Raw genomic sequence first — 25,979 nt, 5'->3', positions numbered from 1 at the left:
GTTGTGTTACTGAAGTCTGCATACAAACCTATCGAAAATGTTCATTACTTGAACATTTAAATTCTTGGTTTACCTGTGCCCGCGAAATTTGGTATCCAACCAATAATAATGAATACACAGTATTTGGTACAACATTTAAAGTAGGTCTAACGTATACACTTCAAAAACAATGTAAGTTTTATAATATTCAAGTCTTTATATGAAGTTTTTTTTCACACACCCTTCTTCCTCACCTTTCTACTGTACAAAATTAAACATAAAAACTAAATGTGTTTTGTTTTTATCATGGGATGCGAAGGACAAGACGGTAAGTCGTGAACTTGTGCATGCAACACAATCACAATGTATTTTGCCTTTGTATAGGGAGAATACGTAGACATTTAAAAAGATATTACCACCAATAGGGCCCTAACAAAAGGAGTCAAACATAGCTGTGTTCAATTTCGCCTGAGGATGTTGGACATTAATGTCGTTTTCATTTAATAATCAATTTTAACGACAGTTCTTTTTAAAAATATGCAATACATATTGTTAGTACTGCATAATTCACTACGGAGCAGGCGATACCAAGGGAAGTAGACGTCCACAAGCAATAGCATGGACGCTGATTTCTGTTATGTCATTATTTTTTGTGTGATTTAAAAAACATGTTTTTGTTTGCTAAAGTTTTCATACACGTCTAATTGACTATTGTAAAATTAATTGGTAGGTGTTAAATTGATAACTTATAGAATATGGATTCCTATAAGTTAAGAAATTAATATATTTTGAAAATGGAGTGGTAGATCTTTGAGATGAAACTGTTCAACTACTAACGTAATGTTCTCATGTGTACTTAATATAAGTAAATACATAAAACGTTAAACCAAACTGTTAGATATATTATTAGAGAGAAAAATATATGTTCATTATTGATTAAATTGATTTATCCTGTAAATGTGTTGCAAATGACACATTGTATTGAATCGTAGTGTACATGCAGACCTTGAAACAATTTATTTACTCTTCAGGAATGAAAGGAGACAAAGGAGACACGGGTGACACAGGTAAGGAGGACCTCATAGGTTGTACTTTTGTAAATAAAGACAATGCAATTTTCTGTAGAAACTCCCGTTGTTGCTAAAGCTGTGACACTTTTATTAAGAAGTTTATTAAGAAGTTTTGTTCCAAGAACGGAAAGTTGATGTGTACCACTATTTTTATTCATAGGTCAAAACACAGAGCTGTGTGGCATGTTTTCAACATTTATATTCCCTGAACTTTCAATGGTTTACATTTATACTAAAATTCTATACTACTTTTACATTCACTTGTGGATCTCCTAAGAATTAAATTTTAGGCGCTACCATGTTTTTCTATACTGATTCCATTTCAGAAGTGATGTCTCTATGACATGGAACACAGAGATAATATCTGGTAACCATAACGATAACAAATAACTTATCTATTAATATTATATATCTCCAAAAAAGGCATGGTTTCAGTTGTATTTACAAACCACAAACTATACTGACTACACACATTTACTACATGTATATCACCATCAAAATTAAATAATAATACAATGTATCCTTACAGCTTAATATATTTCATATTTGGTTTGTTTATATACCAGTACGTTAGTTTTTTTTTCTTTTGAATGTACACGTATTTTGGAGCCTTAAATAATTAAGCATAGAGCACCAAGTGGAAAGTTAAAAAAAAATATAGAACCTTGTTTTAAATAATCAAAATATCAAAACTAAATAATCAAACAATATCAAAACTAGGATCTTTGATGAGCAATAGTCAAATAAGTATAGTTTAATAATATCAAAACTATTATCGTTAATTATCATCAAAACTAGGGTCTTTGAGCAATATCAAAACTAAATTATTTTAGTAATATAAAAACTAGAATCTCTTAGTTAAATATCAAGGATCTTTTAGTAATTCCAAAACAAGAATACTTACAAGTAAAACAACATAACATTTGATGGTTTCATGATTGATATTTCCACATGGCCAATGTTTTGTGAGGAAATTGTGTTCATTTGTAAAGATTATTTTGTAAATGCAAATGCTCTTTGGAAAGGATGTCAGATTCATGTTAAAATCAATTTCAATATACATATTATTTTAGAGAATCAGAGATTATTAAGCAATATCAAAACTCGAATACCTTTACAATATCAAAACTATGATTAAATAGTAACATTAAAAGTTGGTTCGTCGAGGAAGATCACAACTAGGATATTTTAGTGATATAAGACTAGTATTTGTTAGCAAATACCAGAACAAAGATATTTTAGTAATACCAGAACAAAGATATTTTAGTAACACCAAAACATGGATATATTAGTTATACCAATACAAGGATAATTACTTGTAAACAACCATAACATTTGATAGTTTTAAGAATGATATTTTCATGGCCTTAAATTCTTTTTAAATTCTAGGAGAAAAAGGAGAAGCAGGAAACAATGGTATGTATCAACAGTTTTGTATGAAAATTGTGTCTAACTGTAAAGTTTATTTTGTAGATACAAATGAATATTTAAAAGGATGTCAGATTGTAGTCAAATTAATTTCAATTGTATTTTATTCTTCAAAAACATTAAGAGAATGAGGAATATTTAAAGCATATCAAAACAAGAATACCTTAGCAATATCAAAACTATGGACGTTAAGTTATATCAAAACTAGCATTGTTGAGCAAAATTAAAAATATAATCTTTGAGCAATATAAGACTAGTATCTTTTAGCAATCTCAAAATAAGAATATTTCAGTAATATCAAAACAAGAAATTTTACTAGTAAACAAACTAACCACTTGATTATTAAATAATTGGTATTGTCATGGCCTCATATTTTCTATTTTTTCAAGGTGGAAAAGGAGAAAAGGGTGACAAAGGAAACACTGGTAAGTGTTGACAGTTTTGTACCAAGTTGTGTCTATTTGTACAGTTCTGTTTTGTAAATACAAATACGCATTTTAAAAGTCTCAAGAAAGATTGACAAATTGCTTTGAGTTGCATTTCATTATACTGATGACATAAGAGTATCAGGTATCTATAAGCAATACCAAAACTAGAAAACTTTCTAAATATCAAAACTTAGATTCTTCAGTAATATTAAAACAAGTAAACTTTAGCAATATCAAAACCATGATATTATAGAAATATCAAAACAAGTAAACTTTAGCAATATCGAAACATTGATCTTGTATCATATCAAAACCATGATCTTATAGCAATATCAAAACAAGTTTCTTATAGTAATATCAAAACAAGGATAGTTTAGTAATGCATAATCAAGGATATTTACTAGTAAACAAACACATGATTGAATTGTTCTTATGATTGGTATTTTCATGGCCTTATATTTTTTTATATTTTCCAGGAGGAAAAGGAGAACCAGGAAACAATGGAAACAAAGGTATAAAATCAACAGGTTTAAAAGCAAACTGTGTCTATTATTAACTTGCATTTCATTATTCAAATAACTTTAGAGAATCAGACATTTTTAAGCAATATCAAAACTAGAATACCTTAGCAATATCAAAACCATGATCTTTGAATAATATAAAAATCAGTATCTTTTAGCAATATGAAAACTAGGATCTTTTTATAATATTAACACTAAGATCTTTGAGCAATATCAAAAATAGGATAATTTAGTAAGACAACAATAAAATCTGTAAGCAATATCAAAATGAAAATATTTTAGTTATATCAAAATTGTGTTATTCACTAATAAAAAAAACCTAAACATTTGTTAGTTATATGATTGCTATTGTCACGTCCTTGGAATTTCTATTTTTTTCTAGGTGGAAAAGGAGAAAAGGGTGACAAGGGAAACACTGGTATGTATTAACAGTTTTGTAACCAACTTGTGTCCTTTTCTACAGTTTATTTTGTAAATGCAAATTCGCGTTTTAAAAGTTGCAAGATAAATGGACAAATTACTTTGAGTTGCATTTAATTATACTGATGACATTAGAGAATCAGGTATCTTTAAGCAATACCAAAACTAGAATACTTTCGCAATATTAAAACTAAGATTCTTCAGTAATATCAAAACTAGTAAACTTTAGAAATATCAAAACAATGATATTTTAGCAATATCAAAATCATGATCTTATAGCAATATCAAAACAAATATAATACAGTAATGTCAAAACTAGGATAGTTTAGTAATGCCTAAACAAGGATATTTACTAGTAAACAAACATATGATTGGATTTTTCCTATGATTGGTATTTTCATGGCCTTATATTTTTTAATATTTTCCAGGAGAAAAAGGAGAACCAGGAAACAATGGAAACAATGGTATAAAATCAACAGTTTTAAAAACAAACTGTGTCTTTTATTAACTTTCATTTCATTATTCAAATAACTTTAGAGAATCAGGAATTTTTAAGCAATATTAAAACTAGAATACCTTAGCAATATCAAAACCATGATCTTTGAACAATATAAAAATCAGTATATTTTAGCAATATGAAAACAATAATTTTTTTATAATATTACAATTTAGATCTTATAGCAATATCAAAACAAATATAATATAGTAATATCAAAACTAGGATAGTTTAGTAATGCATAATCAAGGATATTTACTAGTAAACAAACACATGATTGAATTGTTCTTATGATTGGTATTTTCATGGCCTTATATTTTTTTATATTTTCCAGGAGGAAAAGGAGAACCAGGAAACAATGGAAACAATGGTATAAAATCAACAGTTTTAAAAGCAAACTGTGTCTTTTATTAACTTGCATTTCATTATTCAAATAACTTAAGAGAATCAGACATTTTTAAGCAATATTAAAACTAGAATACCTTAGCAATATCAAAACCATGATCTTTGAATAATATAAAAATCAGTATATTTTTGCAATATGAAAACTAGGGTCTTTTTATAATAGTAAAACTAAGATCTTTGAGCAATATCAAAAATAGGATAATTTAGTAAGACAAGAATAAAATCTGTAAGCAATATCAAAATAAAAATATTTTAGTTATATCAAAATTATGTTATTCACTAATAAAAAAAATAAACATTTGTTGGTTTTATGATTGCTATTGTCATGTCCTTGTAATTTCTTTTTTTTCTAGGTGGAAAAGGAGAAAAGGGTGACAAGGGAAACACTGGTATGTATTAACAGTTTTGTAACCAAGTTGTGTCCTTTGGTACAGTTTATTTTGTAAATGCAAATTCGCGTTTTAAAAGTTGCAAGATAAATGGACAAATTACTTTGAGTTGCATTTAATTATACTGATGACATTAGAGAATCAGGTATCTTTAAGCAATACCAAAACTAGAATCTGTACTTTCTCAATATCAAAACTAAGATTCTTCAGTAATATCAAAACTAGTAAACTTTAGAAATATCAAAACAATGATCTTTTAGCAATATCAAAACCATGATCTTATAGCAATATAATAACTAGTATCTTTTAGTAATATCAGAAGTAGGATATTTTAGTAATGCCTAAACAAGGATATTTACTAGTAAACAAACATATGATTGGATTTTTCCTATGATTGGTATTTTCATGGCCTTATATTTTTTATATTTTCCAGGAGAAAAAGGAGAACCAGGAAACAATGGAAACAATGGTATAAAATCAACAGTTTTAAAAGCAAACTGTGTCTATTATTAACTTTCATTTCATTATACAAATAACTTTAGAGAATCAGACATTTTTAAGCAATATCAAAACTAGAATACCTTAGCAATATCAAAACCATGATCTTTGAATAATATAAAAATCAGTATCTTTTAGCAATATGAAAACTATGATCTTTTTATAATATTACAATCAAAATCTTATAGCAATATCAAAACAAATATAATATAGTAATATCAAAACTAGGATAGTTTAGTAATGCATAAACAAGGATATTTACTAGTACACAAACACATGATTGAATTGTTCTTATGATTGGTATTTTCATGGCCTTATATTTTTTTATATTTTCCAGGAGGAAAAGGAGAACCAGGAAACAATGGAAACAATGGTATAAAATCTACAGTTTTAAAAGCAAACTGTGTCTATTATTAAGTTGCATTTCATTATTCAAATAACTTTAGAGAATCAGACATTTTTAAGCAATATCAAAACTAGAATACCTTAGCAATATCAAAACCATGATCTTTGAATAATATAAAAATCAGTATCTTTTAGCAATATGAAAACTATGATCTTTTTATAATATTACAATCAAAATCTTATAGCAATATCAAAACAAATATAATATAGTAATATCAAAACTAGGATAGTTTAGTAATGCATAAACAAGGATATTTACTAGTACACAAACACATGATTGAATTGTTCTTATGATTGGTATTTTCATGGCCTTATATTTTTTTATATTTTCCAGGAGGAAAAGGAGAACCAGGAAACAATGGAAACAATGGTATAAAATCTACAGTTTTAAAAGCAAACTGTGTCTATTATTAAGTTGCATTTCATTATTCAAATAACTTTAGAGAATCAGACATTTTTAAGCAATATCAAAACTAGAATACCTTAGCAATATCAAAACCATGATCTTTGAATAATATAAAAATCAGTATATTTTTGCAATATGAAAACTAGGGTCTTTTTATAATATTAAAACTAAGATCTTTAAACAATATCAAAAATAGGATAATTTAGTAAGACAAGAATAAAATCTGTAAGCAATATCAAAATAAAAATATTTTAGTTATATCAAAATTATGTTATTCACTAATAAAAAAAAACTAAACAGTTGTTGGTTTTATGATTGCTATTGTCATGTCCTTGTAATTTCTATTTTTTCTAGGTGGAAAAGGAGAAAAGGGTGACAAGGGAAACACTGGTATGTATTAACAGTTTTGTAACCAAGTTGTGTCCTTTTGTACAGTTTATTTTGTAAATGCAAATTCGCGTTTTAAAAGTTGCAAGATAAATGGACAAATTACTTTGAGTTGCATTTAATTATATTGATGACATTAGAGAATCAGGTATCTTTAAGCAATACCAAAACTAGAATCTGTACTTTCTCAATATCAAAACTAAGATTCTTCAGTAATATCAAAACTAGTAAACTTTAGAAATATCAAAACAATGATCTTTTAGCAATATCAAAACCATGATCTTATAGCAATATAATAACTAGTATCTTTTAGTAATATCAGAAGTAGGATATTTTAGTAATGCCTAAACAAGGATATTTACTAGTAAACAAACATATGATTGGATTTTTCCTATGATTGGTATTTTCATGGCCTTATATTTTTTATATTTTCCAGGAGAAAAAGGAGAACCAGGAAACAATGGAAACAATGGTATAAAATCAACAGTTTTAAAAGCAAACTGTGTCTATTATTAACTTTCATTTCATTATACAAATAACTTTAGAGAATCAGACATTTTTAAGCAATATCAAAACTAGAATACCTTAGCAATATCAAAACCATGATCTTTGAATAATATAAAAATCAGTATCTTTTAGCAATATGAAAACTATGATCTTTTTATAATATTACAATCAAAATCTTATAGCAATATCAAAACAAATATAATATAGTAATATCAAAACTAGGATAGTTTAGTAATGCATAAACAAGGATATTTACTAGTACACAAACACATGATTGAATTGTTCTTATGATTGGTATTTTCATGGCCTTATATTTTTTTATATTTTCCAGGAGGAAAAGGAGAACCAGGAAACAATGGAAACAATGGTATAAAATCTACAGTTTTAAAAGCAAACTGTGTCTATTATTAAGTTGCATTTCATTATTCAAATAACTTTAGAGAATCAGACATTTTTAAGCAATATCAAAACTAGAATACCTTAGCAATATCAAAACCATGATCTTTGAATAATATAAAAATCAGTATATTTTTGCAATATGAAAACTAGGGTCTTTTTATAATATTAAAACTAAGATCTTTAAACAATATCAAAAATAGGATAATTTAGTAAGACAAGAATAAAATCTTTAAGCAATATCAAAATAAAAATATTTTAGTTATATCAAAATTATGTTATTCACTAATAAAAAAAAAAACTAAACAGTTGTTGGTTTTATGATTGCTATTGTCATGTCCTTGTAATTTCTATTTTTTCTAGGTGGAAAAGGAGAAAAGGGTGACAAGGGAAACACTGGTATGTATTAACAGTTTTGTAACCAAGTTGTGTCCTTTTGTACAGTTTATTTTGTAAATGCAAATTCGCGTTTTAAAAGTTGCAAGATAAATGGACAAATTACTTTGAGTTGCATTTAATTATATTGATGACATTAGAGAATCAGGTATCTTTAAGCAATACCAAAACTAGAATCTGTACTTTCTCAATATCAAAACTAAGATTCTTCAGTAATATCAAAACTAGTAAACTTTAGAAATATCAAAACAATGATCTTTTAGCAATATCAAAACCATGATCTTATAGCAATATAATAACTAGTATCTTTTAGTAATATCAGAAGTAGGATATTTTAGTAATGCCTAAACAAGGATATTTACTAGTAAACAAACATATGATTGGATTTTTCCTATGATTGGTATTTTCATGGCCTTATATTTTTTATATTTTCCAGGAGAAAAAGGAGAACCAGGAAACAATGGAAACAATGGTATAAAATCAACAGTTTTAAAAGCAAACTGTGTCTATTATTAACTTTCATTTCATTATACAAATAACTTTAGAGAATCAGACATTTTTAAGCAATATCAAAACTAGAATACCTTAGCAATATCAAAACCATGATCTTTGAATAATATAAAAATCAGTATCTTTTAGCAATATGAAAACTATGATCTTTTTATAATATTACAATCAAAATCTTATAGCAATATCAAAACAAATATAATATAGTAATATCAAAACTAGGATAGTTTAGTAATGCATAAACAAGGATATTTACTAGTACACAAACACATGATTGAATTGTTCTTATGATTGGTATTTTCATGGCCTTATATTTTTTTATATTTTCCAGGAGGAAAAGGAGAACCAGGAAACAATGGAAACAATGGTATAAAATCTACAGTTTTAAAAGCAAACTGTGTCTATTATTAAGTTGCATTTCATTATTCAAATAACTTTAGAGAATCAGACATTTTTAAGCAATATCAAAACTAGAATACCTTAGCAATATCAAAACCATGATCTTTGAATAATATAAAAATCAGTATATTTTTGCAATATGAAAACTAGGGTCTTTTTATAATATTAAAACTAAGATCTTTAAACAATATCAAAAATAGGATAATTTAGTAAGACAAGAATAAAATCTTTAAGCAATATCAAAATAAAAATATTTTAGTTATATCAAAATTATGTTATTCACTAATAAAAAAAAAAACTAAACAGTTGTTGGTTTTATGATTGCTATTGTCATGTCCTTGTAATTTCTATTTTTTCTAGGTGGAAAAGGAGAAAAGGGTGACAAGGGAAACACTGGTATGTATTAACAGTTTTGTAACCAAGTTGTGTCCTTTTGTACAGTTTATTTTGTAAATGCAAATTCGCGTTTTAAAAGTTGCAAGATAAATGGACAAATTACTTTGAGTTGCATTTAATTATATTGATGACATTAGAGAATCAGGTATCTTTAAGCAATACCAAAACTAGAATCTGTACTTTCTCAATATCAAAACTAAGATTCTTCAGTAATATCAAAACTAGTAAACTTTAGAAATATCAAAACAATGATCTTTTAGCAATATCAAAACCATGATCTTATAGCAATATAATAACTAGTATCTTTTAGTAATATCAGAAGTAGGATATTTTAGTAATGCCTAAACAAGGATATTTACTAGTAAACAAACATATGATTGGATTTTTCCTATGATTGGTATTTTCATGGCCTTATATTTTTTTATATTTTCCAGGAGGAAAAGGAGAACCAGGAAACAATGGAAACAATGGTATAAAATCAACAGTTTTAAAAGCAAACTGTGTCTATTATTAACTTTCATTTCATTATACAAATAACTTTAGAGAATCAGACATTTTTAAGCAATATCAAAACTAGAATACCTTAGCAATAAAAAAACCATGATCTTTGAATAATATAAAAATCAGTATCTTTTAGCAATATGAAAACTAGGATCTTTTTATAATATTAAAACTAAGATCTTTGAGCAATATCAAAAATAGGATAATTTAGTAAGACAAGAAAAAAATCTGTAAGCAATATCAAAATGAAAATATTTTAGTTATATCAAAATTATGTTATTCAATAATAAAAAAAACTAAATATTTGTTGGTTTTATCATTGTTATTGTCATGTCTTTGTAATTTCAATTTTTTCTAGGTGGAAAAGGAGAAAAGGGTGACAAGGGAAACACTGGTATGTATTAACAGTTTTGTAACCAAGTTGTGTCCTTTTGTACAGTTTATTTTGTAAATGCAAATTCGCGTTTTAAAAGTTGCAAGATTAATGGACAAATTACGTTGAGTAGCATTTAATTATACTGATGACATTAAAGAATCAGGTATCTTTAAGCAATACCAAAACTAGAATACTTTCTCAATATCAAAACTAAGATTCTTCAGTAATATCAAAACCAGTAAACTTTAGAAATATCAAAACAATCATCTTTTAGCAATATCAAAACCATGATCTTATAGCAATATCAAAACAAATATATTATAGTAATATCAAAACTAGGATAATTTAGTAATGCATAAACAAGGATATTTACTAGTAAACAAACACATGATTGAATTGTTCTTATGATTGGTATTTTCATAGCCTTATATTTTTTAATATTTTCCAGGAGGAAAAGGAGAACCAGGAAACAATGGAAACAAAGGTATGAAATTTACAGTTTTAAAAGCTAACTGTGTCTATAATTAACTTTCATTTCATTATTCAAATAAGTTTAGAGAATCAGACATTTTTAAGCAATATCAAAACTAAAATGCCTAAGCAATATCAAAACCATGATCTTTTAGCAATATCAAAACAAGAATTTTTTAGTAAAGTCAAAACTGGGATATTTTAGTAATGCCTTAACAAGGATATTTACTTCAAAACAAATATATTATTGGATTGTTCTTATGATTGGTATTTTCATGACCTTATATTTCTTAATATTTTCCAGGAGAAAAAGGAGAACCAGGAAACAATGGAAACAAAGGTATGAAATCTACAGTTTTTAAAAGCAAATTGTGTCCATTATTAAGTTGCATTTCATTATACAAATAACTTTAGAGAATCAGGAACTTTTAAGAAATATCAACACTAGAACAAAATAGCAATATCACAACCATGATCTTTTAGCAATATAATAACTAGTATCTTTTAGTAATATCAGAACTAGGATAGTTTAGTAATACCTAAACAAGGATATTTACTAGTAAACAAACATATGATTGGAATGTTCTTATGATTGGTATTATCAAAGCCTTATATTTTTTAATATTTTCCAGGAGAAAAAGGAGAACCAGGAAACAATGGAAACAAAGGTATGAAATTTACAGTTTTAAAAGCAAACTGTGTCCATTATTAACTTGCATTTCATTATACAAATAACTTTAGAGAATCAGGAATTTTTAAACAATATCAAAACTAGAATACCTTAGCAATATCAGAACTATGATCTTTGAATAGTATAAAAATCTTTTTTTTTTAGCAATATGAAAACTATGATCTCTTTTTATAATATTACAACTAAGATCTTATAGCAATATTAAAACAAATATAATATAGTAATATCAAAACTAGGATAGTTTAGTAATACATAATCAAGGATATTTACTAGTAAACAAACACATGATTGAATTATTCTTATGATTGGTATTTTCATGGCCTTATATTTTTTTATATTTTCCAGGAGGAAAAGGAGAACCAGGAAACAATGGAAACAAAGGTATAAAATCAACAGTTTTAAAAACAAATTGTGTCTGTTATTAACTTGCATTTCATTATACAAATAACTTTAGAGAATCAGACATTTTTAAGCAATATCAAAACTAGAATACCTTAGCAATATCAAAACCATGATCTTTGAATAATATAAAAATCAGTATCTTTTAGCAATATGAAAACTATGATCTTTTTATAATATATCAATCATGATCTTATAGCAATATCAAAACAAATATAATATAGTAATATCAAAACTAGGATAGTTTAGTAATGCATAAACAAGGATATTTACTAGTAAACAAACACATGATTGAATTGTTCTTATGATTGGTATTTTCATGGCCTTATATTTTTTTATATTTTCCAGGAGGAAAAGGAGAACCAGGAAACAATGGAAACAATGGTATAAAATCAACAGTTTTAAAAGCAAACTGTGTCTATTATTAACTTTCATTTCATTATACAAATAACTTTAGAGAATCAGACATTTTTAAGCAATATCAAAACTAGAATACCTTAGCAATATCAAAACCATGATCTTTGAATAATATAAAAATCAGTATATTTTTGCAATATGAAAACTAGGGTCTTTTTATAATATTAAAACTAAGATCTTTGAGCAATATCAAAAATAGGATAATTTAGTAAGACAAGAATAAAATCTGTAAGCAATATCAAAATAAAAATATTTTAGTTATATCAAAATTATGTTATTCACTAATAAAAAAACTTAACAGTTGTTGGTTTTATGATTGCTATTGTCATGTCCTTGAAATTTCTATTTTTTCTAGGTGGAAAAGGAGAAAAGGGTGACAAGGGAAACACTGGTATGTATTAACAGTTTTGTAACCAAGTTGTGTCCTTTTGTACAGTTTATTTTGTAAATGCAAATTCGCGTTTTAAAAGTTGCAAGATTAATGGACAAATTACTTTGAGTAGCATTTAATTATACTGATGACATTAGAGAATCAGGTATCTTTAAGCAATACCAAAACTAGAATACTTTCTCAATATCAAAACTAAGATTCTTCAGTAATATCAAAACCAGTAAACTTTAGAAATATCAAAACAATGATCTTTTAGCAATATCAAAACCATGATCGTATAGCAATATCAAAACAAATATCTTATAGTAATATCAAAACTAGGATAATTTAGTAATGCATAAACAAGGATATTTACTAGTAAACAAACACATGATTGAATTGTTCTTATGATTGGTATTTTCATGGCTTTATATTTTTTAATATTTTCCAGGAGGAAAAGGAGAACCAGGAAACAATGGAAACAAAGGTATGAAATCAACAGTTTTAAAAGCAAACTGTGTCTATAATTAACTTTCATTTCATTATTCAAATAACTTTAGAGAATCAGACATTTTTAAGCAATATCAAAACTAGAATACCTTAGCAATAAAAAAAAACATGATCTTTAAATAATATAAAAATCAGTATCTTTTAGCAATATGAAAACTAGGATCTTTTTAAAATATTAAAACTAAGATCTTTGAGCAATATCAAAAATAGGATAATTTAGTAAGACAAGAAAAAAATCTGTAAGCAATATCAAAATGAAAATATTTTAGTTATATCAAAATTATGTTATTCATTAATAAAAAAAACTAAATATTTGTTGGTTTTATCATTGTTATTGTCATGTCTTTGTAATTTCAATTTTTTCTAGGTGGAAAAGGAGATAAGGGTGACAAGGGAAACACTGGTATGTATTAACAGTTTTGTAACCAAGTTGTGTCCTTTTGTACAGTTTATTTTGTAAATGCAAATTCGCGTTTTAAAAGTTGCAAGATTAATGGACAAATTACTTTGAGTAGCATTTAATTATACTGATGACATTAGAGAATCAGGTATCTTTAAGCAATACCAAAACTAGAATACTTTCTCAATATCAAAACTAAGATTCTTCAGTAATATCAAAACCAGTAAACTTTAGAAATATCAAAACAATGATCTTTTAGCAATATCAAAACCAGTAAACTTTAGAAATATCAAAACAATGATCTTTTAGCAATATCAAAACCATGATCGTATAGCAATATCAAAACAAATATCTTATAGTAATATCAAAACTAGGATAATTTAGTAATGCATAAACAAGGATATTTACTAGTAAACAAACACATGATTGAATTGTTCTTATGATTGGTATTTTCATGGCTTTATATTTTTTAATATTTTCCAGGAGGAAAAGGAGAACCAGGAAACAATGGAAACAAAGGTATGAAATCAACAGTTTTAAAAGCAAACTGTGTCTATAATTAACTTTCATTTCATTATTCAAATAACTTTAGAGAATCAGACATTTTTAAGCAATATCAAAACTAGAATACCTTAGCAATAAAAAAAAACATGATCTTTGAATAATATAAAAATCAGTATCTTTTAGCAATATGAAAACTAGGATCTTTTTAAAATATTAAAACTAAGATCTTTGAGCAATATCAAAAATAGGATAATTTAGTAAGACAAGAAAAAAATCTGTAAGCAATATCAAAATGAAAATATTTTAGTTATATCAAAATTATGTTATTCATTAATAAAAAAAACTAAATATTTGTTGGTTTTATCATTGTTATTGTCATGTCTTTGTAATTTCATTTTTTTCTAGGTGGAAAAGGAGAAAAGGGTGACAAGGGAAACACTGGTATGTATTAACAGTTTTGTAACCAAGTTGTGTCCTTTTGTACAGTTTATTTTGTAAATGCAAATTCGCGTTTTAAAAGTTGCAAGATTAATGGACAAATTACTTTGAGTAGCATTTAATTATACTGATGACATTAGAGAATCAGGTATCTTTAAGCAATACCAAAACTAGAATACTTTCTCAATATCAAAACTAAGATTCTTCAGTAATATCAAAACCAGTAAACTTTAGAAATATCAAAACAATGATCTTTTAGCAATATCAAAACCATGATCGTATAGCAATATCAAAACAAATATCTTATAGTAATATCAAAACTAGGATAATTTAGTAATGCATAAACAAGGATATTTACTAGTAAACAAACACATGATTGAATTGTTCTTATGATTGGTATTTTCATGGCTTTATATTTTTTAATATTTTCCAGGAGGAAAAGGAGAACCAGGAAACAATGGAAACAAAGGTATGAAATCAACAGTTTTAAAAGCAAACTGTGTCTATAATTAACTTTCATTTCATTATTCAAATAAGTTTAGAGAATCAGAAATTTTTAAGCAATATCAAAACTAAAATGCCTAAGCAATATCAAAACCATGATCTTTTAGCAATATCAAAACAAGAATTTTTTAGTAAAGTCAAAACTGGGATATTTTAGTAATGCCTTAACAAGGATATTTACTTCAAAACAAACATATGATTGGATTGTTCTTATGATTGGTATTTTCATGACCTTATATTTTTTAATATTTTCCAGGAGGAAAAGGAGAACCAGGAAACAATGGAAACAAAGGTATGAAATCTACAGTTTTAAAAGCAAATTGTGTCCATTATTAAGTTGCATTTCATTATACAAATAACTTTAGAGAATCAGGAACTTTAAGAAATATCAACACAAGAACAACATAGCAATATCACAACCATGATCTTATAGCAATATAATAACTAGTATCTTTTAGTAATATCAGAATTAGGATAGTTTAGTAATGCCTAAACAAGGATATTTACTAGTAAACAAACATATGATTGGAATGTTTTTATGATTGGTATTTTCATAGCCTTAAATTTTTTAATATTTTTCAGGAGATAAAGGAGAACCAGGAAGCAATGGAAACAAAGGTATGACATTTACAGTTTTAAAAGCAAATTGTGTCCATTATTATGTTGCATTTCATTATACAAATAACTTTGGAGAATCAGGAATTTTTAAACAATATCAAAACTAGAATACCTTAGCAATATCAAAACTATGATCTTTGAATAGTATAAAAATCTTTTTTTTTTAGCAATATGAAAACTATGATCTCTTTTTATAATATTACAACTAAGATCTTATAGCAATATTAAAACAAATATAATATAGTAATATCAAAACTAGGATAGTTTAGTAATACATAATCAAGGATATTTACTAGTAAACAAACACATGATTGAATTATTCTTATGATTGGTATTTTCATGGCCTTATATTTTTTTATATTTTCCAGGAGGAAAAGGAGAACCAGGAAACAATGGAAACAAAGGTATAAAATCAACAGTTTTAAAAACAAATTGTGTCTGTTATTAACTTGCATTTCATTATACAAATAACTTTAGAGAATCAGACATTTTTAAGCAATATCAAAACTAGAATACCTTAGCAATATCAAAACCATGATCTTTGAATAATATAAAAATCAGTATCTTTTAGCAATATGAAAACTATGATCTTTTTATAATATATCAATCATGATCTTATAGCAATATCAAAACAAATATAATATAGTAATATCAAAACTAGGATAGTTTAGTAATGCATAAACAAGGATATTTACTAGTAAACAAACACATGATTGAATTGTTCTTATGATTGGTATTTTCATGGCCTTATATTTTTTTATATTTTCCAGGAGGAAAAGGAGAACCAGGAAACAATGGAAACAATGGTATAAAATCAACAGTTTTAAAAGCAAACTGTGTCTATTATTAACTTTCATTTCATTATACAAATAACTTTAGAGAATCAGACATTTTTAAGCAATATCAAAACTAGAATACCTTAGCAATATCAAAACCATGATCTTTGAATAATATAAAAATCAGTATATTTTTGCAATATGAAAACTAGGGTCTTTTTATAATATTAAAACTAAGATCTTTGAGCAATATCAAAAATAGGATAATTTAGTAAGACAAGAATAAAATCTGTAAGCAATATCAAAATAAAAATATTTTAGTTATATCAAAATTATGTTATTCACTAATAAAAAAACTTAACAGTTGTTGGTTTTATGATTGCTATTGTCATGTCCTTGAAATTTCTATTTTTTCTAGGTGGAAAAGGAGAAAAGGGTGACAAGGGAAACACTGGTATGTATTAACAGTTTTGTAACCAAGTTGTGTCCTTTTGTACAGTTTATTTTGTAAATGCAAATTCGCGTTTTAAAAGTTGCAAGATTAATGGACAAATTACTTTGAGTAGCATTTAATTATACTGATGACATTAGAGAATCAGGTATCTTTAAGCAATACCAAAACTAGAATACTTTCTCAATATCAAAACTAAGATTCTTCAGTAATATCAAAACCAGTAAACTTTAGAAATATCAAAACAATGATCTTTTAGCAATATCAAAACCATGATCGTATAGCAATATCAAAACAAATATCTTATAGTAATATCAAAACTAGGATAATTTAGTAATGCATAAACAAGGATATTTACTAGTAAACAAACACATGATTGAATTGTTCTTATGATTGGTATTTTCATGGCTTTATATTTTTTAATATTTTCCAGGAGGAAAAGGAGAACCAGGAAACAATGGAAACAAAGGTATGAAATCAACAGTTTTAAAAGCAAACTGTGTCTATAATTAACTTTCATTTCATTATTCAAATAACTTTAGAGAATCAGACATTTTTAAGCAATATCAAAACTAGAATACCTTAGCAATAAAAAAAAACATGATCTTTGAATAATATAAAAATCAGTATCTTTTAGCAATATGAAAACTAGGATCTTTTTAAAATATTAAAACTAAGATCTTTGAGCAATATCAAAAATAGGATAATTTAGTAAGACAAGAAAAAAATCTGTAAGCAATATCAAAATGAAAATATTTTAGTTATATCAAAATTATGTTATTCATTAATAAAAAAAACTAAATATTTGTTGGTTTTATCATTGTTATTGTCATGTCTTTGTAATTTCAATTTTTTCTAGGTGGAAAAGGAGAAAAGGGTGACAAGGGAAACACTGGTATGTATTAACAGTTTCGTAACCAAGTTGTGTCCTTTTGTACAGTTTATTTTGTAAATGCAAATTCGCGTTTTAAAAGTTGCAAGATTAATGGACAAATTACTTTGAGTAGCATTTAATTATACTGATGACATTAGAGAATCAGGTATCTTTAAGCAATACCAAAACTAGAATACTTTCTCAATATCAAAACTAAGATTCTTCAGTAATATCAAAACCAGTAAACTTTAGAAATATCAAAACAATGATCTTTTAGCAATATCAAAACCATGATCGTATAGCAATATCAAAACAAATATCTTATAGTAATATCAAAACTAGGATAATTTAGTAATGCATAAACAAGGATATTTACTAGTAAACAAACACATGATTGAATTGTTCTTATGATTGGTATTTTCATGGCTTTATATTTTTTAATATTTTCCAGGAGGAAAAGGAGAACCAGGAAACAATGGAAACAAAGGTATGAAATCAACAGTTTTAAAAGCAAACTGTGTCTATAATTAACTTTCATTTCATTATTCAAATAACTTTAGAGAATCAGACATTTTTAAGCAATATCAAAACTAGAATACCTTAGCAATAAAAAAAAAACATGATCTTTGAATAATATAAAAATCAGTATCTTTTAGCAATATGAAAACTAGGATCTTTTTAAAATATTAAAACTAAGATCTTTGAGCAATATCAAAAATAGGATAATTTAGTAAGACAAGAAAAAAATCTGTAAGCAATATCAAAATGAAAATATTTTAGTTATATCAAAATTATGTTATTCATTAATAAAAAAAACTAAATATTTGTTGGTTTTATCATTGTTATTGTCATGTCTTTGTAATTTCAATTTTTTCTAGGTGGAAAAGGAGAAAAGGGTGACAAGGGAAACACTGGTATGTATTAACAGTTTTGTAACCAAGTTGTGTCCTTTTGTACAGTTTATTTTGTAAATGCAAATTCGCGTTTTAAAAGTTGCAAGATTAATGGACAAATTACTTTGAGTAGCATTTAATTATACTGATGACATTAGAGAATCAGGTATCTTTAAGCAATACCAAAACTAGAATACTTTCTCAATATCAAAACTAAGATTCTTCAGTAATATCAAAACCAGTAAACTTTAGAAATATCAAAACAATGATCTTTTAGCAATATCAAAACCATGATCGTATAGCAATATCAAAACAAATATCTTATAGTAATATCAAAACTAGGATAATTTAGTAATGCATAAACAAGGATATTTACTAGTAAACAAACACATGATTGAATTGTTCTTATGATTGGTATTTTCATGGCTTTATATTTTTTAATATTTTCCAGGAGGAAAAGGAGAACCAGGAAACAATGGAAACAAAGGTATGAAATCAACAGTTTTAAAAGCAAACTGTGTCTATAATTAACTTTCATTTCATTATTCAAATAAGTTTAGAGAATCAGAAATTTTTAAGCAATATCAAAACTAAAATGCCTAAGCAATATCAAAACCATGATCTTTTAGCAATATCAAAACAAGAATTTTTTAGTAAAGTCAAAACTGGGATATTTTAGTAATGCCTTAACAAGGATATTTACTTCAAAACAAACATATGATTGGATTGTTCTTATGATTGGTATTTTCATGACCTTATATTTCTTAATATTTTCCAGGAGAAAAAGGAGAACCAGGAAACAATGGAAACAAAGGTATGAAATCTACAGTTTTAAAAGCAAATTGTGTCCATTATTTAGTTGCATTTCATTATACAAATAACTTTAGAGAATCAGGAACTTTAAGCAATATCAACACTAGATCAAAGTAGCAATATCACAACCTTCATATTTTAGCAATATCAAAACAAGAATTTTTAAGTAAAGTCAAATCTAGGATATTTTTTCAGTGTTTCCCTTGTCACCCTTTTCTCCTTTTCCACCTAGAAAAAATTGAAATTACAGTTTTAAAAGCAAATTGTGTCTATTATTAAGTTGCATTTCATTATACAAATAACTTTAGAGAATTAGGAACTTTAAGAAATATCAACACAAGAACAACATAGCAATATCACAACCATGATCTTTTAGCAATATAATAACTAGTATCTTTTAGAAATATCAAAACTAGGATAGTTTAGTAATGCCTAAACAAGGATATTTACTAGTAAACAAACATATGATTGGAATGTTCTTATGATTGGTATTATCAAAGCCTTATATTTTTTAATATTTTCCAGGAGAAAAAGGAGAACCAGGAAACAATGGAAACAAAGGTATGAAATTTACAGTTTTAAAAGCAAATTGTGTCCATTATTAACTTGCATTTCATTATACAAATAACTTTAGAGAATCAGACATTTTTAAGTAATATCAAAACTAGAATACCTTAGCAATATCAAAACGATGATCTTTGAATAGTATAAAAATCTTTTTCTTTTAGCAATATGAAAACTATGATCTCTTTTTATAATATTACAACTGAGATCTTTTAGCAATATCAAAAATAGGATAATTTAGTAAGACAAGAATAAAATCTGTAAGCAATATCAAAATAGAAATATTTTAGTTATATCAAAATTATGTTATTCACTAATAAAAAAAACTAAACATTTGTTGGTTTTATGATTGCTATTGTCATGTCCTTGTAATTTCTATTTTTTCTAGGTGGAAAAGGAGAACCAGGAAGCAATGGAAACAAAGGTATAAAATCAACAGTTTTAAAAGCAAATTGTGTCTATTATTAACTTGCATTTCATTATTCAAATAACTTTAGAGAATCAGACATTTTTAAGCAATATCAAAACTAGAATACCTTAGCAATATCAAAACCATGATCTTTGAATAATATAAAAATCAGTATCTTTTAGCAATATGAAAACTAGGATCTTTTTAAAATATTAAAACTGAGATCTTTTAGCAATATCAAAAATAGGATAATTTAGTAAGACAAGAATAAAATCTGTAAGCAATATCAAAATAGAAATATTTTAGTTATATCAAAATTATGTTATTCACTAATAAAAAAAACTAAACATTTGTTGGTTTTATGATTGCTATTGTCATGTCCTTGTAATTTCTATTTTTTCTAGGTGGAAAAGGAGAAAAGGGTGACAAGGGAAACACTGGTATGAATTAACAGTTTTGTAATCAAGTTGTGTCCTTTTGTACAGTTTATTTTGTGAATGCAAATTCGCATTTTAAAAGTTGCAAGATTAATGGACAAATAACTTTGAGTTGCATTTAACTATACTGATGAAATAAGAGAATCAGGTATCTTTAAGCAATACCAAACTAGAATACTTTCTCAATATCAAATCTAAGATTCTTCAGTAATACCAAAACTAGTAAACTTTAGCAATATCAAAACAATGATCTTTTAGCAAAATCAAAACCATGATCTTATAGCAATATCAAAACAAATATAATATAGTAATATCAAAACTAGGATAGTTTAGTAATGCATAATCAAGGATATTTACTAGTAAACAAACACATGATTGAAGTGTTCTTATGATTGGTATTTTCATGGCCTGATATTTTTTAATATTTTCCAGGAGGAAAAGGAGAACCAGGAAACAATGGAAACAAAGGTATGAAATTTACAGTTTTAAAAGCAAACTGTGTCTATAATTAACTTTCATTTCATTATTCAAATAACTTTAGAGAATCAGACATTTTTAAGCAATATCAAAACTAAAATGCCTAAGCAATATCAAAACCATGATCTTTTAGCAATATCAAAACAAGAATTTTTTAGTAAAGTAAAAACTGGGATATTTTAGTAATGCCTAAACAAGGATATTTACTTAAAAAAAAACATATGATTGGATTGTTCTTATGATTGGTATTTTCATGACCTTATATTTTTTAATATTTTCCAGGAGAAAAAGGAGAACCAGGAAACAATGGAAACAAAGGTATGAAATCTACAGTTTTAAAAGCAAATTGTGTCCATTATTAAGTTGCATTTCATGATACAAATAACTTAAGAGAATCAGGAACTTTAAGAAATATCAACGCAAGAACAACATAGCAATTTCACAACCATGATCTTTTAGCAATATAATAACTAGTATCTTTTAGTAATATCAGAACTAGGATAGTTTAGTAATGTCTAAACAAGGATATTTACTAGTAAACAAACATATGATTGGAATGTTCTTATGATTGGTATTTTCATAGCCTTATATTTTTTAATATTTTCCAGGAGAAAAAGGAGAACCAGGAAACAATGGAAACAAAGGTATGAAATTTACAGTTTTAAAAGCAAATTGTGTCCATTATTAACTTGCATTTCATTATACAAATAACTTTAGAGAAACAGGAATTTTTAAACAATATCAAAACTAGAATACCTTAGCAATATCAAGACTATGATCTTTGAATAATATAAAAATCTTTTTTTTAGCAATATGAAAGCTATGATCTCTTTTTATAATATTACAACTAAGATCTTATAGCAATATCAAAACAAATATAATATAGTAATATCAAAACTAGGATAGTTTAGTAATGCATAATCAGGGATATTTACTAGTAAACAAACACATGATTGAATTATTCTTATGATTGGTATTTTCATGGCCTTATATTTTTTATATTTTCCAGGAGAAAAAGGAGAACCAGGAAACAATGGAAACAAAGGTATAAAATCAACAGTTTTAAAAGCAAATTGTGTCTATTATTAACTTGCATTTCATTATTCAAATAACTTTAGAGAATCAGGAATTTTTAAGCAATATCAAAACTAGAATACCTTAGCAATATCAAAACCATGATCTTTGAATAATATAAAAATCAGTATCTTTTAGCAATATGAAAACTAGGATCTTTTTATAATATTAAAACTAAGATCTTTGAGCAATATCAAAAATAGGATAATTTAGTAAGACAAGAACAAAATCTGTAAGCATTATCAAAATGAAAATATTTTAGTTATATCAAAATTATGTTATCACTAATAAAAAAAACTAAACATTTGTTGGTTTTATGATTGCTATTGTCATGTCCTTGTAATTTCTATTTTTTCTAGGTGGAAAAGGAGAAAAGGGTGACAAGGGAAACACTGGTATGAATTAACAGTTTTGTAATCAAGTTGTGTCCTTTTGTACAGTTTATTTTGTGAATGCAAATTCGCGTTTTAAAAGTTGCAAGATTAATGGACAAACAACTTTGAGTTGCATTTAACTATACTGATGAAATAAGAGAATCAGGTATCTTTAAGCAATACCAAACTAGAATACTTTCTCAATATCAAATCTAAGATTCTTCAGTAATATCAAAACTAGTAAACTTTAGCAATATCAAAACAATGATCTTTTAGCAATATCAAAACCATGATCTTATAGCAATATCAAAACAAATATAATATAGTAATATCAAAACTAGGATAGTTTAGTAATGCATAATCAAGGATATTTACTAGTAAACAAACACATGATTGAAGTGTTCTTATGATTGGTATTTTCATGGCCTGATATTTTTTAATACTTTCCAGGAGGAAAAGGAGAACCAGGAAACAATGGAAACAAAGGTATGAAATTTACAGTTTTAAAAGCAAACTGTGTCTATAATTAACTTTCATTTCATTATTCAAATAACTTTAGAGAATCAGACATTTTTAAGCAATATCAAAACTAAAATGCCTAAGCAATATCAAAACCATGATCTTTTAGCAATATCAAAACAAGAATTTTTTAGTAAAGTCAAAACTGGGATATTTTAGTAATGCCTAAACAAGGATATTTACTTCAAAAAAAACATATGATTGGATTGTTCTTATGATTGGTATTTTCATGACCTTATATTTTTTAATATTTTCCAGGAGAAAAAGGAGAACCAGGAAACAATGGAAACAAAGGTATGAAATCTACAGTTTTAAAAGCAAATTGTGTCCATTATTAAGTTGCATTTCATTATACAAATAACTTTAGAGAATCAGGAACTTTAAGAAATATCAACACAAGAACAACATAGCAATATCACAACCATGATCTTATAGCAATATAATAACTAGTATCTTTTAGAAATATCAGAACTAGGATAGTTTAGTAATGCCTAAACAAGGATATTTACTAGTAAACAAACATATGATTGGAATGTTCTTATGATTGGTATTTTCATAGCCTTATATTTTTTAATATTTTCCAGGAGAAAAAGGAGAACCAGGAAACAATGGAAACAAAGGTATGAAATTTACAGTTTTAAAAGCAAATTGTGTCCATTATTAACTTGCATTTCATTATACAAATAACTTTAGAGAATCAGGAATTTTTAAACAATATCAAAACTAGAATACCTTAGCAATATCAAAACTATGATCTTTGAATAATATAAAAATCTTTTTTTTTTTAGCAATATGAAAACTATGATCTCTTTTTATAATATTACAACTAAGATCTTATAGCAATATCAAAACAAATATAATATAGTAATATCAAAACTAGGATAGTTTAGTAATACATAATCAAGGATATTTACTAGAAAACAAACACATGATTGAATTATTCTTATGATTGGTATTTTCATGGCCTTATATTTTTTTATATTTTCCAGGAGGAAAAGGAGAACCAGGAAACAATGGAAACAAAGGTATAAAATCAACAGTTTCAAAAGCAAATTGTGTCTATTATTAACTTGCATTTTATTATTCAAATAACTTTAGAGAATCAGGAATTTTTAAGCAATATCAAAACCAGAATACCTTAGCTATATCAAAACCATGATCTTTGAATAATATAAAAATCAGTATCTTTTAGCAATATGAAAACTAAGATCTTTTTATAATATTAAAACTGAGATCTTTGAGCAATATCAAAAAAAGGATAATTTAGTAAGACAAGAATAACATCTGTAAGCAATATCAAAATAGAAATATTTTAGTTATATCAAAATTATGTTATTCACTAATAAAAAAAACTAAACATTTGTTGGTTTTATGATTACTATTATCATGTCCTTGTAATTTCTATTTTTTCTAGGTGGAAAAGGAGAAAAGGGTGACAAGGGAAACACTGGTATATATGTATTAACAGTTTTGTAATCAAGTTGTGTCCTTTTGTACAGTTTATTTTGTAAATGCAAATTCGCGTTTTAAAAGTTGCAAGATTAATGGACAAATTACTTTGAGTTGCATTTAACTATACTGATGAAATAAGAGAATCAGGTATCTTTTAGCAATACCAAACTAGAATACTTTCTCAATATCAAATCTAAGATTCTTCAGTAATATCAAAACTAGTAAACTTTAGCAATATCAAAACAATGATCTTTTAGCAATATCAAAACCATGATCTTATAGCAATATCAAAACAAATATAATATAGTAATATCAAAACTAGGGTAGTTTAGTAATGCATAATCAAGGATATTTACTAGTAAACAAACACATGATTGAATTGTTCTTATGATTGGTATTTTCATGGCCTTATATTTTTTAATATTTTCCAGGAGGAAAAGGAGAACCAGGAAACAATGGAAACAAAGGTATGAAATTTACAGTTTTAAAAGCAAACTGTGTCTATAATTAACTTTCATTTCATTATTCAAATAACTTTAGAGAATCAGACATTTTTAAGCAATATCAAAACTAAAATGCGTAAGCAATATCAAAACCATGATCTTTTAGCAATATCAAAACAAGAATTTTTTAGTAAAGTCAAAACTGGGATATTTTAGTAATGCCTAAACAAGGATATTTACCTCAAAACAAACACATGATTGAATTGTTCTTATGATTGGTATTTTCATAGCGTTATATTTTTTATATTTTCCAGGAGGAAAAGGAGAACCAGGAAACAATGGAAACAAAGGTATGAATTTACAGTTTTAATAGCAAACTGTGTCCATTTTTAAGTTGCATTTCATTATACAAATAACTTTAGAGAATCAGGAACTTTAAAAAATATCAACACTAGAACAACATAGCAATATCACAACAATGATCTTTTAGCAATATAATAACTAGTATCTTTTAGTAATATCAGAACTAGGATAGTTAAGGTGGCACCCTACAGATATAGCAATTTTTTTCCCCCCATTGAATTTTTTTTTAAATTTGCATACATATACTATGCAATGGCCTCCATAAAAATTTGAGTTAAAAATAGTATGTCACCAGACTCGTTTCCATGGTAACGGTCGCCAAAGTTGGTATATCACGTGTATGCATAAAAACATACCTGATGTAGAAACTCTGGATTTTTTTTAAGCCTTTGAAAGTATTTTGAAAGGTTTGTTTTACATTTATTACA

The 25,979-nt window shown here is 26.0% G+C and overlaps 1 protein-coding gene across 1 annotated transcript in view; it reads left to right on the top strand.

The window, feature by feature from the left end:
• LOC134697751 (collagen alpha-1(III) chain-like) overlaps positions 1 to 25,558 on the top strand; it is a 76,491-nt gene extending 50,933 nt beyond the window's left edge. Inside the window, exons 23-79 of the mRNA XM_063560037.1 lie at positions 1,011 to 1,046; positions 2,439 to 2,465; positions 2,867 to 2,902; positions 3,382 to 3,417; positions 3,809 to 3,844; positions 4,275 to 4,310; positions 4,677 to 4,712; positions 5,101 to 5,136; positions 5,570 to 5,605; positions 5,972 to 6,007; positions 6,374 to 6,409; positions 6,800 to 6,835; positions 7,269 to 7,304; positions 7,671 to 7,706; positions 8,099 to 8,134; positions 8,568 to 8,603; positions 8,970 to 9,005; positions 9,398 to 9,433; positions 9,868 to 9,903; positions 10,293 to 10,328; positions 10,759 to 10,794; positions 11,086 to 11,121; positions 11,414 to 11,449; positions 11,818 to 11,853; positions 12,220 to 12,255; positions 12,644 to 12,679; positions 13,110 to 13,145; positions 13,536 to 13,571; positions 14,052 to 14,087; positions 14,478 to 14,513; positions 14,944 to 14,979; positions 15,271 to 15,306; positions 15,597 to 15,632; positions 16,001 to 16,036; positions 16,403 to 16,438; positions 16,827 to 16,862; positions 17,293 to 17,328; positions 17,719 to 17,754; positions 18,185 to 18,220; positions 18,612 to 18,647; positions 19,078 to 19,113; positions 19,405 to 19,440; positions 19,965 to 20,000; positions 20,392 to 20,427; positions 20,817 to 20,852; positions 21,282 to 21,317; positions 21,609 to 21,644; positions 21,935 to 21,970; positions 22,336 to 22,371; positions 22,760 to 22,795; positions 23,225 to 23,260; positions 23,552 to 23,587; positions 23,878 to 23,913; positions 24,283 to 24,318; positions 24,708 to 24,743; positions 25,177 to 25,212; positions 25,503 to 25,558. Of these exons, the coding sequence (XP_063416107.1) occupies positions 1,011 to 1,046; positions 2,439 to 2,465; positions 2,867 to 2,902; positions 3,382 to 3,417; positions 3,809 to 3,844; positions 4,275 to 4,310; positions 4,677 to 4,712; positions 5,101 to 5,136; positions 5,570 to 5,605; positions 5,972 to 6,007; positions 6,374 to 6,409; positions 6,800 to 6,835; positions 7,269 to 7,304; positions 7,671 to 7,706; positions 8,099 to 8,134; positions 8,568 to 8,603; positions 8,970 to 9,005; positions 9,398 to 9,433; positions 9,868 to 9,903; positions 10,293 to 10,328; positions 10,759 to 10,794; positions 11,086 to 11,121; positions 11,414 to 11,449; positions 11,818 to 11,853; positions 12,220 to 12,255; positions 12,644 to 12,679; positions 13,110 to 13,145; positions 13,536 to 13,571; positions 14,052 to 14,087; positions 14,478 to 14,513; positions 14,944 to 14,979; positions 15,271 to 15,306; positions 15,597 to 15,632; positions 16,001 to 16,036; positions 16,403 to 16,438; positions 16,827 to 16,862; positions 17,293 to 17,328; positions 17,719 to 17,754; positions 18,185 to 18,220; positions 18,612 to 18,647; positions 19,078 to 19,113; positions 19,405 to 19,440; positions 19,965 to 20,000; positions 20,392 to 20,427; positions 20,817 to 20,852; positions 21,282 to 21,317; positions 21,609 to 21,644; positions 21,935 to 21,970; positions 22,336 to 22,371; positions 22,760 to 22,795; positions 23,225 to 23,260; positions 23,552 to 23,587; positions 23,878 to 23,913; positions 24,283 to 24,318; positions 24,708 to 24,743; positions 25,177 to 25,212; positions 25,503 to 25,558 (2,063 nt within the window). The remainder of the gene's footprint in view (positions 1 to 1,010; positions 1,047 to 2,438; positions 2,466 to 2,866; positions 2,903 to 3,381; positions 3,418 to 3,808; positions 3,845 to 4,274; positions 4,311 to 4,676; positions 4,713 to 5,100; positions 5,137 to 5,569; positions 5,606 to 5,971; positions 6,008 to 6,373; positions 6,410 to 6,799; positions 6,836 to 7,268; positions 7,305 to 7,670; positions 7,707 to 8,098; positions 8,135 to 8,567; positions 8,604 to 8,969; positions 9,006 to 9,397; positions 9,434 to 9,867; positions 9,904 to 10,292; positions 10,329 to 10,758; positions 10,795 to 11,085; positions 11,122 to 11,413; positions 11,450 to 11,817; positions 11,854 to 12,219; positions 12,256 to 12,643; positions 12,680 to 13,109; positions 13,146 to 13,535; positions 13,572 to 14,051; positions 14,088 to 14,477; positions 14,514 to 14,943; positions 14,980 to 15,270; positions 15,307 to 15,596; positions 15,633 to 16,000; positions 16,037 to 16,402; positions 16,439 to 16,826; positions 16,863 to 17,292; positions 17,329 to 17,718; positions 17,755 to 18,184; positions 18,221 to 18,611; positions 18,648 to 19,077; positions 19,114 to 19,404; positions 19,441 to 19,964; positions 20,001 to 20,391; positions 20,428 to 20,816; positions 20,853 to 21,281; positions 21,318 to 21,608; positions 21,645 to 21,934; positions 21,971 to 22,335; positions 22,372 to 22,759; positions 22,796 to 23,224; positions 23,261 to 23,551; positions 23,588 to 23,877; positions 23,914 to 24,282; positions 24,319 to 24,707; positions 24,744 to 25,176; positions 25,213 to 25,502) is intronic.
• The last annotated feature ends 421 nt before the right edge of the window (positions 25,559 to 25,979 follow it).

Source organism: Mytilus trossulus, chromosome 14 (genome assembly GCF_036588685.1).
Source record: "Mytilus trossulus isolate FHL-02 chromosome 14, PNRI_Mtr1.1.1.hap1, whole genome shotgun sequence".
NCBI classification, from domain to species: Eukaryota; Metazoa; Mollusca; class Bivalvia; order Mytilida; family Mytilidae; genus Mytilus; species Mytilus trossulus.
The sequence above is the reverse complement of the archived record's forward strand: the minus strand, read 5'-3'. Positions and strand labels throughout refer to the sequence as shown.